This window comes from Corvus brachyrhynchos, unplaced genomic scaffold, assembly GCF_000691975.1.
Source record: "Corvus brachyrhynchos isolate BGI_N302 unplaced genomic scaffold, ASM69197v1 scaffold279, whole genome shotgun sequence".
Classification (NCBI taxonomy): domain Eukaryota; kingdom Metazoa; phylum Chordata; class Aves; order Passeriformes; family Corvidae; genus Corvus; species Corvus brachyrhynchos.
The window spans coordinates 2,542,349-2,556,048 of record NW_008246060.1 but is presented as its reverse complement, the minus strand read 5'-3'; the positions used below and the strand labels follow the sequence as shown (position 1 = coordinate 2,556,048).

The 13,700-nt window shown below is 39.1% G+C and overlaps 1 protein-coding gene across 2 annotated transcripts in view; it reads left to right on the top strand.

Annotated features, from left to right (window-relative positions):
• Nucleotides 1-1,173: 1,173 nt before the first annotated feature.
• Nucleotides 1,174-13,700, top strand: part of LOC103623728 (solute carrier family 22 member 15-like) — a 20,569-nt gene continuing 8,042 nt past the window's right edge. Inside the window, exons 1-8 of one of the 2 annotated variants that reach the window (XM_017746454.1) lie at nucleotides 1,174-1,379; nucleotides 1,481-1,627; nucleotides 4,010-4,142; nucleotides 4,791-4,955; nucleotides 6,537-6,666; nucleotides 8,362-8,583; nucleotides 9,104-9,244; nucleotides 11,039-11,124. In XM_017746454.1, coding sequence (XP_017601943.1) covers nucleotides 1,502-1,627; nucleotides 4,010-4,142; nucleotides 4,791-4,955; nucleotides 6,537-6,666; nucleotides 8,362-8,583; nucleotides 9,104-9,244; nucleotides 11,039-11,124 — 1,003 coding nt within the window. In that variant the 5' untranslated portion in view covers nucleotides 1,174-1,379; nucleotides 1,481-1,501. The remainder of the gene's footprint in view (nucleotides 1,380-1,480; nucleotides 1,628-4,009; nucleotides 4,143-4,790; nucleotides 4,956-6,536; nucleotides 6,667-8,361; nucleotides 8,584-9,103; nucleotides 9,245-11,038; nucleotides 11,125-13,700) is intronic. The other variant, XM_017746453.1, reaches the window with a different exon arrangement.

The window sequence follows — 13,700 nt, the reverse complement described above, 5'->3', positions numbered from 1 at the left end:
GCTCGGGCATTCCGCTGGGAAAGGGGGTCACGCAGGAGCCCGAGGTCCTCTGTCCCCTCCGTTCCTTCGGCTCAGAGGACTTTCCCCCTGCTGGTCCCAGCCGTGGGCTGCTCCGCTGGCTCCTGCGGGGGCTGGTACAGGAGCCCTCCCCTCGCATTACCGTGGCGGCAAACATCCTCTTGGAGCCCCGCTTGGATTCATGGGCGTTCCAAAACGGATTTAGTTCTTTTCCAAGTTGCCTGTCAAACCTCTTGCTTACCCCAGTGCTGTCTTACATGCTTAACTTGTCAAAGTTTGTGATCTGTTTTTCCTATTCCTATGCACGTCTTTTTATCGACTTCATTTTTCTGAAGAGTGACTTTTAAACTTCTGCTGACTGGAGGGAAATGGAGTCTAACCCTACCAAATGTTTTCTTTGGTTTTTTTTGGGTTTTTTTTTCCTGTTTTTTTTTAAAAAATTTTTTTTTTCTTCTTAATCTCTTGTGAAAGTGTTATGTAGGATGCTCTCTTTAAATAGTGTCCATACCCCGGCATGCAAACATTTATGTTTCACTCTCTTTGTTTTCTTATATCAGGTTTCCTCCTATTAGTGTAGTTCTACATTGAATTAAACACTGTTGGGAGGGAAATTGGGCTGGTTGCAGGTTTTGGTTTGTAACTTGTTTCTGCAAGAGTGTCCATGGTAAGCACCGGATTAAATGGTACATTGAAACAACATCCAGCCAAAGCACCAGCCAAAGACTTGTGGCCTAATGAAGAGAGCCATTCTAGAGGCAAAGCTTCCATCGGTGGTAACCTCCTAAAAATCACTGATGTGTGGATAGGCTTAAGGATAATATTATTTTAGGTTAGAAAAATAAAGTAGCATGCAAGGCCTGGGAGATATGTAGAACATCTTGAGGCCCATCTCAATAAATCAATATTCTCATACGGGTTTCTTTATGAAACTATTTTTTATTCCTGCACATTCTAGTTTTGCTGATGATCAGGTTAGGAATTCAGTTCCTGAAATGGAAAGAACTAGCGAAGACTTAAAAAAAAAATCTTGGATAACTTTTTTTTTTTTTTTTACTTGTTACTGCAGGTTTTATTCTTTAGAATGTAGTAAGTAAAACATCTATTACATAAAAAGTTTTAGTCTTAGATCACACCTATGAAACCATAATGAAGTTTTTAATTCTTTCCCTTCCTATGTCTGGCTACAAAACTGCAAGAACAAACTGAACAACTCTACAACAGGAAGGAGGGTATCAAGATGCAACTTTCCTTGGAAGTGCAGCAGCCTCTCTGGAGTGGTACTTGCTGCTCCCAACAGCCTCCATGGCCACATCTGGGGATTTAAACACAGTAGACTGACTGTGTTTTCTCTGGGATGCTGGGTAAAGGGAATTTGCTAACTGTTGGTTTAATGAAAAGCTTGCAGTATTCCAGTAGGTCTCTTGGGATTGTTCAGGGTAAACAATCATGTTTTATTTTTAAGGTATACGTGGCTTGTCAGTCGATGCTTATTGTGCTTGTGGGAGCTGTGCCTGAGTATCACAGAGACCAAGAAGGAATTCTGGTGAGCAGAGCTGAGCTTGCCAAGCATATCCATTTTGCCAGGAATTTCACATCCATCGTAACTGAGGCAAGTACTTCTCTCATTTGTAATAATTTCTCCTCCTCTTGGGATTTATGTCAGTAGTGCGCGACATGGTGCTTGGGAAAGCCAAGCAGAGCTTAGTGTAATCTTCTGCTCATGGCACTAAAAATTTTTAGAATCCACCTATCTGGCTCTTTCATTTTATCATTTTAAAATCTGAGAGTACGTGACTGAATAAATCTAATGCTTATTAATTTAGATTAAACTTTCTGTATATTATTTATTTTGTTTTCAGTTTTACTTTCATCTGTTTTAGAAAGTCATTAAGGAAGAATGATCATTTAATTAGCAGTTTATAACTCTAGAATTTAGAATGAGCTCCTCTTAATGTCTGCTTTGTACTGAGAAAAGCCTCAATCTGTCATGTGTGCACAATCTGCTGTGGATGTAAGCTTTGCCATGAGCTGCATTAGTTACTCACAGAAGATGCATATTAAAGACTATAACCATTAAAATGGAACTCATGCACCAGTCTGGATATTTCTGTGAAAGTGGGAGATGGAACAGATTGGAGTTTGCCGAGTGGGACAGAAGCTTGACCCTTCACCTTCATGCCTTATGGATTCCAGGCAAGAGGCTGTGCTTGCTTTTTCCTGGTCCCTGGGCTATAATTGCTCAGGCAAGCAGGAGTGACCTCAGCATCACTGCCAGTGTCAGAAAAAAGGCTGTGTGGGTGGCTTGGCTGGTAGTGTGAACTGCAGGAGTTCTGCTGATGGAATTCTTGGAGCAGTTGTCAGTAAACTCCTGTAAGACAGGTTAGCACTTGGTGTGTGGCTTATGTCAAATTTTGCTTCCTTCCTGTTATTCCAAGTGGGCCTGTATAGTGTTTATCTTGGAAAAATGTAGTGACTAGACATAAGAAGGAATTATGCAACATTGGATCGTATCCTCTGTCAGAAACAGAAATTTCTGATTAGCCTGTTTCCTTCAGGTTCAGACTCTCAGCAGGATGCCTAACATAGGGTAGTGCTTAATTTATAATCAGAAGTCATAAGATTTTAACTAATACTGTGGTTTTTTAATAAAAATAAATTTATGTTCCTATGCATTTTTTAAACTTTATTTTAAGATTTCTGAAGACTGTATTGTTAATAGTTTTTTTTTTTTTAATGAAGCCTTTAGATGCTGACCAGCATTTCTCTGCTAGCAGTCTAGTAACTAAATCAGACAAACCAGACTGCCTTGTGCATGTAAAGAGCTCAGAGGATGCCTGTTTTGGTGAGAGCAAAACTGGCAACATTTTTGTTGGCAAGCTACAGTTAATTTTGAAGAATATTTAACAACCTCTATTTGTGAAAATAAAGTAGATAGATGCATTCTTTTAAAAGTTATATTCTTCACAGATCATTATATCAGACTTGTTAAAATATACACTTTGATCCACCGAACAGCACAAGTAACAGTTTGCAAAAGCAGTCTTTTCTCTTGTTCTACCCTGCAAGAGCTGCTTCTGTAAAGTTTATTTCCTTTATTTTGTTGATGGAGATTAAACTTCATGGAGCTTAAATATTCTCAGTCCTGTTCTGGTTTTGCAGGGGCAGTGCTCTCAAAAAAACTCCAGAATGGCTTCAAGAACTAATCATTGTACAGGCTGTCCGCATGCCTCGCCCCATTGGGAAATAGTATTTTCAGTCCACTCTCAGTTACTTCACTGTGATGATTTGTGATTGTCCTGCCTCAGTTTAGATTTTGGATGAGGTAGAAAGTATATTTTTTAAAGAAACCCATAATTTATTTGTAACTTTTGTTTGATAACAAATGCACATGCGCAATAAAATACCGAAATACCAACGAGTAGACCATAACTAGTTCTGAGCATTTTTATGAAACAGGGACACTTTTCTGTAATCCCTTTCTGGTTCTCTTCAAGAGTGCATCGTGTGTGTGGTGAGGAAAGGCACCAGGGATCCCTCATTGTTCAGGAAGCACAGCATTAACTCTCTAAGTACTGCAGTAGTGAATGTGCATTATACTTCTTAACAATGAAATTTTAATACCTGTTCATTGAAGTAGCTGTGCTGGTTTAGTGCTGAGATGGCTAAGCTGTTCACAGGTCAGACTTTCCTTGTTTTAATAACCTAAGATAAGCTGCCTTGCCAAAGCTTGGGAACTGGGGTGCAGCTAATGATGCTTACCAAGTGGAATGATTTTAATTTATTACAATGCAATTTCCAGGAGGAGAGATATTAGAATCTGTTAGAGAGGAAAGAATATGACTATTGTTGGCTTACCTATCAAACTTTGAATAAAACTTTAATGGAATATAAAACAAGAAGTGGGAAATGATGAGAAGAATTTTGATAGTTTTAAATTATTTTTTGAGGAAGGGCATACTTTTAATAAGGATTTGTATTTTTTTTTTTATAGTGGTACCTAATTGAACAAGAAGCCTACAAAGTAAGCCTTGCATCATCCCTGTTTTTTGCTGGATTGCTCATTGGAAATATCACATTTGGCCCTTTGTCAGATAAACTGGGCAGGAAACCAGTGTATATCTCAGGTAAGATGGTTAAAAGGTTTTTCTTAAGTGTTCTACATGGAAAACATCTCTTTCTTTCCTGCCCCTGGGCCACCCTACTGAAAGGCTGCTCATGGGTCCGTTGCTCTGTCAATGACGTGTTATAAGCGTTTCACTTGGAGTGGAGCAGCACTGAAACCGATTCTTGTCAGTGTGCTGAGCAGCACAGAGGTCATGAAGTATCAGTGGGAGGTGAAAAAACCTGGTTTTGCCATGGCTGTCTCTGTTGGAGCACAGTATTCCACATGTTGCCTAACTATATTGTTCCCAATAAAAAGTAATCTGCTTTTTTTTCAAGGGGGTGGGGGAGACTGACTTTTCTAAGCATCTTCAGGGTGGGTTACTCAAGTCCTGGTGTTTTGTTTTCCAGCTGCGTTTGCAGCCAAAGGGTCTTGTTGTTAAATGAGAAAATTTTCTCAAGGAAATGCCATCTTTGGCATTGCAGACCTCAGGCATTGTGACTTGAAAATGATTGTAATTTTCATGTGGTGTGATTTCAGAAAGCCAGAGATGAGAGATGAGTACTCCAGACTAATCATTACAGTCACTAACTGGCTGTGGTCTCTTCCCTTCTTTTGAGTTCAAGCTGTGTAGCAGAAGTACTAACTACATTTTATTCTGTCTCTGCAGGTCTATTTTTTGATGTCGTTTTTGGGTACGTCACAGCCTTAGCTCCGAACTATGACGTATTTGCAGTTTCACGGTTTTTTGTTGGAATTGTGAATGGTGGAATGGCTCTTGTGTCTTTTGTCCTAACACAAGAATATGTAGGAAAATCATTTTGGTCATTTACAGGTGGGATTTGGGATATATTTAATCATTGTTACTATGACACATGTTGTTCTGTCAGTACCTTTGTATGTTTTTACCAAGTCAAGTCAGTTGTAGTATAAGTCAGATGAGTGTGATGTGATTCTTCCAAGTTCTGATTTCTGTGGGAAAGGTGCCTGAATAAGGAAGATGGGACTGAGTTTGTTTGATAAATAGCAAAACCAAGGTTTTCAAATTGATACATTAATTCCTAACATTTCTAAATTTGTACACTGCATTACATTAAAAAAAAAGTTTCAGCAGATCCTGCCTAATTCATCTGTATGGTACCTTGGGAAGGTACTCTGGGAACTTTCTCTGAACCACAGAATGAGTTAGTGCCTGAACTGTGTTTTTTCCACTGCTGAATGTGCTGACTCTCCAGTATTTTTAAATGTCCTTCTTTCATATACAACTGCCAAGACCTAAATAAGTTTAACACTTGCATATCAGACAGTTGCAAAGCTGGACTAGCCCAGGCTGCAACTACTTTCCAGCTTCTAGAACACGGAGAAAACCATGCTCCAAATGCTAACTTGCTGCAGCTGGAGGTATATTTCTCTCCCTCATTTATTCAGTTGCTTCATTCTACTGTTTTTCGTATTTTTTTTCTCTGGAGTCCTGGGGATGTATGAGACAGTTGTGGTTTAGTTAGAACCTTCCACTCTTTTTTTTTTTTAAGTACTGAATTTTCCTTTTCTCCTGAGTTCACTTTTCTGACTTACGCCTTCTCTCTCTCCCACCCTTCCTTGCCCTGTTGTCTCTGCTCTTCCCTGCCTTTTCCCTGCAGGGCCAGCCTCCTGATGGATGGAAGAGACAGGCCATTTCCTACTTCCTAGAGCTCGTTGCTCTAGGTGCTCTATTCTAATTCTGCTCAGCGCTGAGAAGGAGGGGCTGAAGGAGAGGGAGCTGCTGGATGCAGCTCAGCTGTGCTGGGGCAGCTGTCCTGGGTGTTGGTGTGAGCTGGCCCTTGTGGGCCACAGCTGAGAGTGTCTGGGTTCCTGCAGGATCTCCTGTGCTAGGCTGCAGGAGGTTTGTTGCTAGGCTTTTGGAGTTCCAGTTGACCCCATATTCTAAACATTTTTATTTATGCTTGTTCATCGGACATCTGCTGTAGTAAACCTCTGGCTTGGCAGCTGGTTTTGTACTGAGCTCCGTCCTTGTACTTCTAGAACTTAGTTTCAATTTCTGCTCCAGCCTGCCATTTCTATTCAAGATTGCCCTAACAGACCTAAATAAAGCACTCATTCTCAATGTGTCCCCTTCCTGCCCTCAGGTTTTCTCTCTGCAGGTTTCTGTTATTTTCTTCCTCTCTTCCGTGTCCTACTCTTTATTTTTCGAAGGGGGGAAAAACCCCAACCCTCCCACACACTACACAAAGCTGTTCTTCATTGGGATTGCAAAATAGACTTAAGCCAGCTGGTTCACAAGTGCTATAAACATAGCTCATAAAATTGCTATTTTATTTAGGTGTATCATGGGCTAGGAATTTTGGGCTTCTGCTTAAGAAATGTTTTTCTTTTGCCAGTGGTTTCTGTAGTGACTGGTTTGCTCTTGTATTTTCAGGGTCCTTAACTAATTTGACGTTTGCAGTTGGCATTGCTGTTTATGCTTGGCTGGGTTACTGTGTCAGAGAATGGCGCTACCTTGCCTTCGTGGCGAATACTCCAGGAGTCTTCTTCCTCCTCCTTTCTTTGTAAGTGGTTCACATGCATTATAATGATCAGAAAAAAGATGCAGTAATGAAGTTACTTTTTCTTGTCATCGTTTGAGTGAGTGGCAAAAATGAGGATAACATTTTTCTTCGTGGGTTTGTGAACCAAGCAAGGTTAAAATTATATTGTGTGGGAAGAAGGGGTGTTAAATGAAGCAGAAACTCAGGGTTACCCAAAATACAAGTTTGTTTTTCTGAATGCTGTTACAGCTGTGGTGGCCAGCACTGCAAAGAGCAGCTGTGTGCCAGCTGTCCAAGAAAACTCGATTACAAATCTGCTTGGGGAAGGGAAGGAAGGCCTGCCAGAGGCTGCAAGCTGGAGCATCTGCCAGGAGCACTGCCTCTTGCCAAGGCAGGGCTTCAGCACTTGAGAAGTTTTGGAAGTTGTCCTAGAGGGATTTTAGAGTTTCTTTCCATGAGATGCATGCAAAGGGAAATAAGTGGGAGCACTTGGAATTACCTTTTTAGCATGTTCTGCTATGTATCTGCTTGCTTCTGAGGTTCCCTGTGCCTGTTCCTGGTGCTGGGTGCTCCTGTTTAGAATTCCTACACTGGCACTATCATAATAATGATTTTAAACTGCATCAGTATGTAAAGAATTAAGTGCTAGCTTTGGCTGGCCTGTGTTCTTAGAGAACGTTCTTCTAACATAAAAAGTTACACACCTTGTACATTCCTAATCACTAGTTAAAACTGTAGAAGAAATTAAAGAATTAGCATAGTAGGTTGCCTGCACATTAATGCAAGGAATGTCTGGCATACAGCACAGATTGAAAAAGACTCCTCTGATTTCATTTTGTTAGATAGATCTTCTCTTGAAAGAAGTTCTGTTGAAGACTACACTAAAAAACCCACCTCTCTTCCTGTAGTCAAAGAATACAAAGCCTGAGGGCATCATAAAGAAGTTCTGCATGATATATTTTCCTCTATGGCATTCTGTTTGTGATGAAGTAGAATTACTTCCCCAAATACTAAAAATACTGGGATCCTTTAAAGTAATGGAAGTTAAGTTTGGTTATAGAATGTATATCTCTGTTAAGAGTGCCAGAGAAAATAAATGTTCAGTTCAAAATATTCCATTCTTTATTTTATGGCTCATATAAAAGCTGCAACAGGGAAAAAAAAAGTAGGAATCATGAAGTTGTGGTAAGCAGGGATATTCTGATTATATGTGGGAATAAGAGGTTTAAAACCTACATCAGCAGCAATGAGCTGGTACTGGAGCCTGACAGTTAATTCCCCAGGAAGGTTTCCTTCCTTTTCTTTCCACTCTTACTCAGAGCCCTTCCCATAATGGGAAGCTTGAAATAAACTTTATGAGAATGAAGTTTTGTCCAGGCTGCTCAGATAATAGAGGTTTGAGATGCTTCCTGGGCCATGGTAGTGTAGTGTTGCCTAAGAAGTAGTTCAGCACAAGTCAAGGTTTCGGTGTCAGCTCTTTTAACATCACTGAGTGCATTGTCAAGCATCTCCCAATGATCCATCTGTAAGGTTAACTGTTAGCACCAGGCTACTTGGAACTGAATATGCAGAGCGGTGCAAATAGAATGTTTTCCTCTGAATTTCATACTGGTACTTTCTTTTCAAGTGTTGATCTGCAAAATGGAAAGCTTGACTTCAGTGCTGTGTTCATATGAATGAACTTTACGTTGTTGATTTTCTGTGCTGTCCTGTTAGCATGCTCCCAGAATCACCACGATGGCTGTACTCCCAAGGGAAAATGGCAGAAGCTGAAGATGTGCTGCAGTACATTGCCCTTGGTAATGGAAAAGAGAGATTAAATCTGAAATTGAAGCCAAATGCAGTAACTTTGAGAAATGGTGAATCAACAGCTGGTATCCTGACCTTGGTGAGACACCCGGTGCTTCGGTGGCGAACCCTCATTCTGATGTACCTCTGGTAGGTAATAACACAATGCCAAGGTGCTGGGAATCAGACAGCAGGAAGCAAACAAAATCTTCATCCTTTTCTCTTAAAAATGATGTCCTAAGAAAGTAAATCATAAATTTCGCAGTTGATGGCAGGCAACAATCATCTGAAATGATGTCTTGAAAGGTTGGTGTTTTGTTATTGTTGCTGGTGGTGTTTTATTTTCAGTGTGTTGCTCAGAAACTGCTTCAAAACCTACCAAGAAATAATCTGGTGAGAGCATAATATTTATGCAGACTGAAATGAGAAGCCGAAGCAGAAATAACTGACAGGATGTGTGTTGGAACCAGTCTTGGGAAGAAAAGGCCTGCCTGGATAGCAACCATAGAGATCTGAAATAAGAAGCAGCCCAAAATTACATTACATAGACTCAGTGGAGGAAAATTGTGAGCAAGATAAAATACAGATTGCATAATTTTATATTAGGTGCTGTCTTGAAAAGTGATACAACAAGACCAGTTAATAATACAACTTTTCTGGTTATTTTTAGGTATGTCTGTAGTTTTGTGTACTATGGACTAACTTTAAATGCTGGTGAATTAAGAGGAAATCTGTATTTAAACGTGGCTCTTTCTGGTCTTGTGGAAGTTCCAGCATTTCCCCTCTGCATGTTTTTTATTGAGAAATCCTGGTAAGAAAAGTTTATTTCCCAGTTCTCTTCACACATTTGTAGATACCATAGAAAAATATTAACGTTTTTCTCAGTAAGATATTTCACTATTTTTCTGAACAGTGTTGGTTCTTTGGGGATTTATTCCACTGTGGGGGTTTCTGCACTTGATAAAGAAAAGAGAGCCTGGTTTTCTGCCTCTTCACTTTTTTTAGTTCTGTTCGTATCTTGCATTACTCCAGAGATAAGCTTTTCAATGATTAATGTTATTTAAAAAGTTGGGTCTTTATGGAAAAAAGGAATAGCTTAGTTATTCAAGTATCTATGGGTTATAATATATCTCTTACATATTTTATTCAGAATAACTTGGGTTTTTAGTGCCTACCAACTGCAGTTGAAAGCAGTTTTCAGAATTGTTCATTTTTACTTTTCAAAGAGATCCTTGAAGTGAGAACTGCTGAATTTTCATGAAGGTGTGGATGAGCCATGTCCATGTATTCTCATACTTTTCAGTGTGTTTGGAAGCCATCCTTTTTATGTAGGTTCTATTTTCCAAAGGCCAAACAGTCCAGCAGCGGAGGGCTCCTCAGGGTTTCATGTAACCTTCGCATTCAGTATCTTTGTTATGATACTTTGGTCTCACTGAGGTCAGTGGCAAAAATCCTCTTTTCTTCAGCCTGGAGAGGATGCCACCTTTGGGGAATTTTGGGCAGTAAAAAGCTGCCAGCTCAGTTAAACTGCAAAGCAAAACAAGCAGCCCACCTTCACCTCAAGCCCACAAAGCCTAAGTCACACATCTATTTCTTTAAACTGCAAACTGCACAAGTCCTTTATTTTTTTTCCCTTTTTTTTTCTTTTTCTTCATTGTAATTTGTCAAAGTAATTGTAATTTTCAAGCTTTTGGTTTCCTGAAGTATAGATAGGTGTAGTTTTAGATGCTTTAATAAAGAAGAGAATGTGACAAACCACTGCTCTGTTTTCATTCAGTTTTAGTGAGCAATATCCTTAAAGTATTACTTGCTTGTTGCAAAAATATTTTATATTTTTAAAACCAAGCATTGTACATTTGTTACAGATAAACTGTGGTTCTACTAGTATTTCTATAGTTAGAAATAGCTGTGAAAGTTCATAAAGTAACAAGGACGTGTAATATTTCTACATGCCTGCAAACTGTTGCTAAGAATATCTTTACTTGTGGGTCTTTGCAAATAATTATGAAATATTTAAATATGGCAGATGTGGAGATGGGCTGATGATTTTCTGTCCTGTCATCTTCTCTTTTATTTTAAAACACCAGGCAGTAAAAATGGCCCTTAGTGATTTCTGTGTGTATATTGTTAGACACAAAAGCATACAAAACAGTTTTACAGTGGGTTACAACTGTTTATGTTTATGCAAAGTTGTAAAGGAGAAATACTTAAGAAGTATTTGAATTACATTTTCTTGAACATTATTAATTTGATCTTCGTGTGTATGCACTGTAATACCCTTTTGGAGACAAGGCCCATTGCCTTGCTTAGTACAGAGAGGAAAAAGTCTTGAGTTCTTGTTGCCAAAGTAGATGGAATCTTCTCAAGGCTACAAATTCCATAGCTTAAAAATGAAAACTTGACTAGAAAAAGGAAAGCTGTTTTGGCAGGATTTCAGTGCACAGAACTAGAGAAGCAAGATTTGAAGTACTTACCAAGATACAATAGATTTATAACTGTTCCTTATGCTGCTGTGTACTTTAGTACTTTGATATTTTACAGACAAGTTGAAAGACACCCAAAGGACTTTGTTTACATCTTTACCTTGGTGCTCTTTTCCTTCTAGGTCTGGCAGACGTAAAACCATGACGTGTTTCCTGATATTTGCAGGATTTGCCTGTATATTCACCATGTTTTTACCAACAAGTGCTGGTAAGTGTGTGCTGCTGCAAAGCCAGAAGTTTCCAAATTTGGTTAAAAGCTGACAAAACAACTTAATGGATATTTTGTGACTGAGTATTATGAGGGCCTGAAGACCTATCAATTTATACTCCTCTCCTGCTTTCAGGGCTGGTCAGGGAGCCAGGGTCATGTCTGTAGTCCTTTTACCTTCCTGCAGGCATAATTTGAACCTGTTAATTGACTAAGTTTGTCTGACTGTAAGCCTTGGCTCTTTGAAGGTCACGTTCTGTCTCAGGCACTGACACTGCGCTCATCACTTTCAAGCAGTTAACCTTATAAGCTCTGGATTTTATCGCCAGACTGCCATGCAGTGTAACATGAGTTTGACTGGATCTTGACAGTGTGAGATGCCAAGCTTAATTTTTCATTCTTTTTGGTGGCATGTGGTAGGTATAGAAATAGAAATCTGAGGTTTTATGGAATTGGAAGCGTAACTCATCATTAAAAAGCCCCAAGCCACTACAAAGCATAAAAAATAATTTTGTACTTGAGAATAAAAAATGAAAGTCAGAATTGCAGTATGGAACCCATAGAGATGCCAGAAGCTTGCTGTCTATGTCAGTCTCAACTGGGTGTTGCTGTTTATGCAGTTGTGAGGACAGTTCATAGTAACAGTGGAGTATCATCAAGTATTTTTCTCTTTTCAAAAGATATGTTCTTTTCTGGCATTGTTGGTGACATTAACAAAATTTTGGGGCTTATATTTTCACTTTCATTTCCATTTCAAGTTCAGTTTTTCTGTATTACTATTTATTTTTGCTACTGAAAACTTACAGCACTAACAAATAGTGTGAGGCTGCTCTCTGCTTTTGTTTTTCATAACGTCACTTCATTAGAAATGCTTCAGCCTTAGCAGTGTTTTGACTGAGGAGCACCAGCAATGTGATTACAAGGTAGTCTTCCATAGGCTGTATTTGTTCTTAACAGATATAAATGCTGTCTGGCATCAGTTCCAATTGATCTCAGAAGTCCCAGGAAGAAAAACAGACAGAGATAAAATGTCCCATAATCTAATTTGCCATCTTGTCTTAATTCAAGTTCTCAGACGTTTTGTTGCTCCTTTTATTGAGGCAGATTCTTTATTCCAACAGATTTCCTCTTTATGCTTCTTATAAATTTTAAAACAAAATGATAGAAAAGCAGTAGGGACTAATTAGGATAGGGTAATGTTCCCGAAGAGTTGCTAATTTACAGGAAGTCTTCTGCCTTTTCCAGTTGACTTGACTTTAATCCCATTAAAACATCTGACTTTGCACTGTAGAGAGGGTAAAGCTGGCTCTTGGCCCGGAGTGATCCTTGTCAGTTCAGTAGAAATAAATTCGATTCCAAGCTGATGAAAACGAGTCACGTTGGATGAAATGAGGATTGTTGCAGCTCCAGTCTGACCTTCCTATTAGTATTATGTTTGTCTAAGTCTCTGTTCTTCTGAATGACTGGTAAGATCCTTGATTTTATTACAAGGGATTTAAGATTTTAGTGAGATGTTGGGCACTTGCCTCTTGTCTGTAACCTTTGCTTGATTTCTACATAACTCTGCTAACTTGTGAATGAGAATCTGATCTGAGTAATTTCCCCTGTGGAATAAGCCAAGAACATTTTTGTTATTAGAGTTGTGTACTGAATTTAAGACTAAAATTCTCTCAATGGTTAGGTAAAAACTGATATATCCCTCAGCTTCCTCTTTCCTTATCACTCAAACTCAGCAATTAGTTTGTGTATCAGACTGGAAGATGGTGAGGGAGAATGGAGCTGTAATACTATTTTCTTCCAAAAGCTGCTAGAAAGCACAAAGATATCTGCATTTTGTGTTTGCTTTATACTATAGTAAGAAAAGGAGACTACTAGTCTAGAGGTAACTGGATTTTATCTTTCATTTAGATTTATCTGCTTGTGCTGAACACATAATACCTTTTTGTGGCTTTTATTGATCTGCTTTCCACTGAAAAAGGAAAGAGAATTTGCAGTTATTTAAATCAATTTTACCTCAGCTTTTGTTAATGTTGGTTATTTTGTGTTGAGAACTAACCTTTTATGGTGGATACTTTTTCTGAAGTAAGTTTATAAACTCCTGGTTTCAAAAGTACTGCTTAAGTGAACTTTTACCATGAAGATGACTGGCAGAGGGTGACTCTACATAATGGCACTGCAAATGAGACTATTAATGGCAATGACAGCATCAAAACTTAATCTCACAGAGAAACTCCTCTTCTAGAAGGTCTTAGACATCAGCACCGCTTGTTACCATTTTCTTCCAGTTTACTTCTCTAAATTCCAAAGATCTACTAATGGAAGGTCATCCCTTATCAATAAAACTGAAGTACATGGATTTAGAGAGAACTTAGAACCTTACTTTTACCCATTTTTGGATCAGTTGCCCTGACTGGGCTGTTTCAGGCAGCCTTGTGTGTGTGCAGCTGCCACTGCACATTCGGTGGAAAGGTGTGAGAGCAGCTGTAATATCAGAGTTCCAGGGGGTGCAGGGACATGCTTGGCCAGACCAAGGGAATGACGGATACATGTCCACCAGAATCCCATAGGAGAATGTG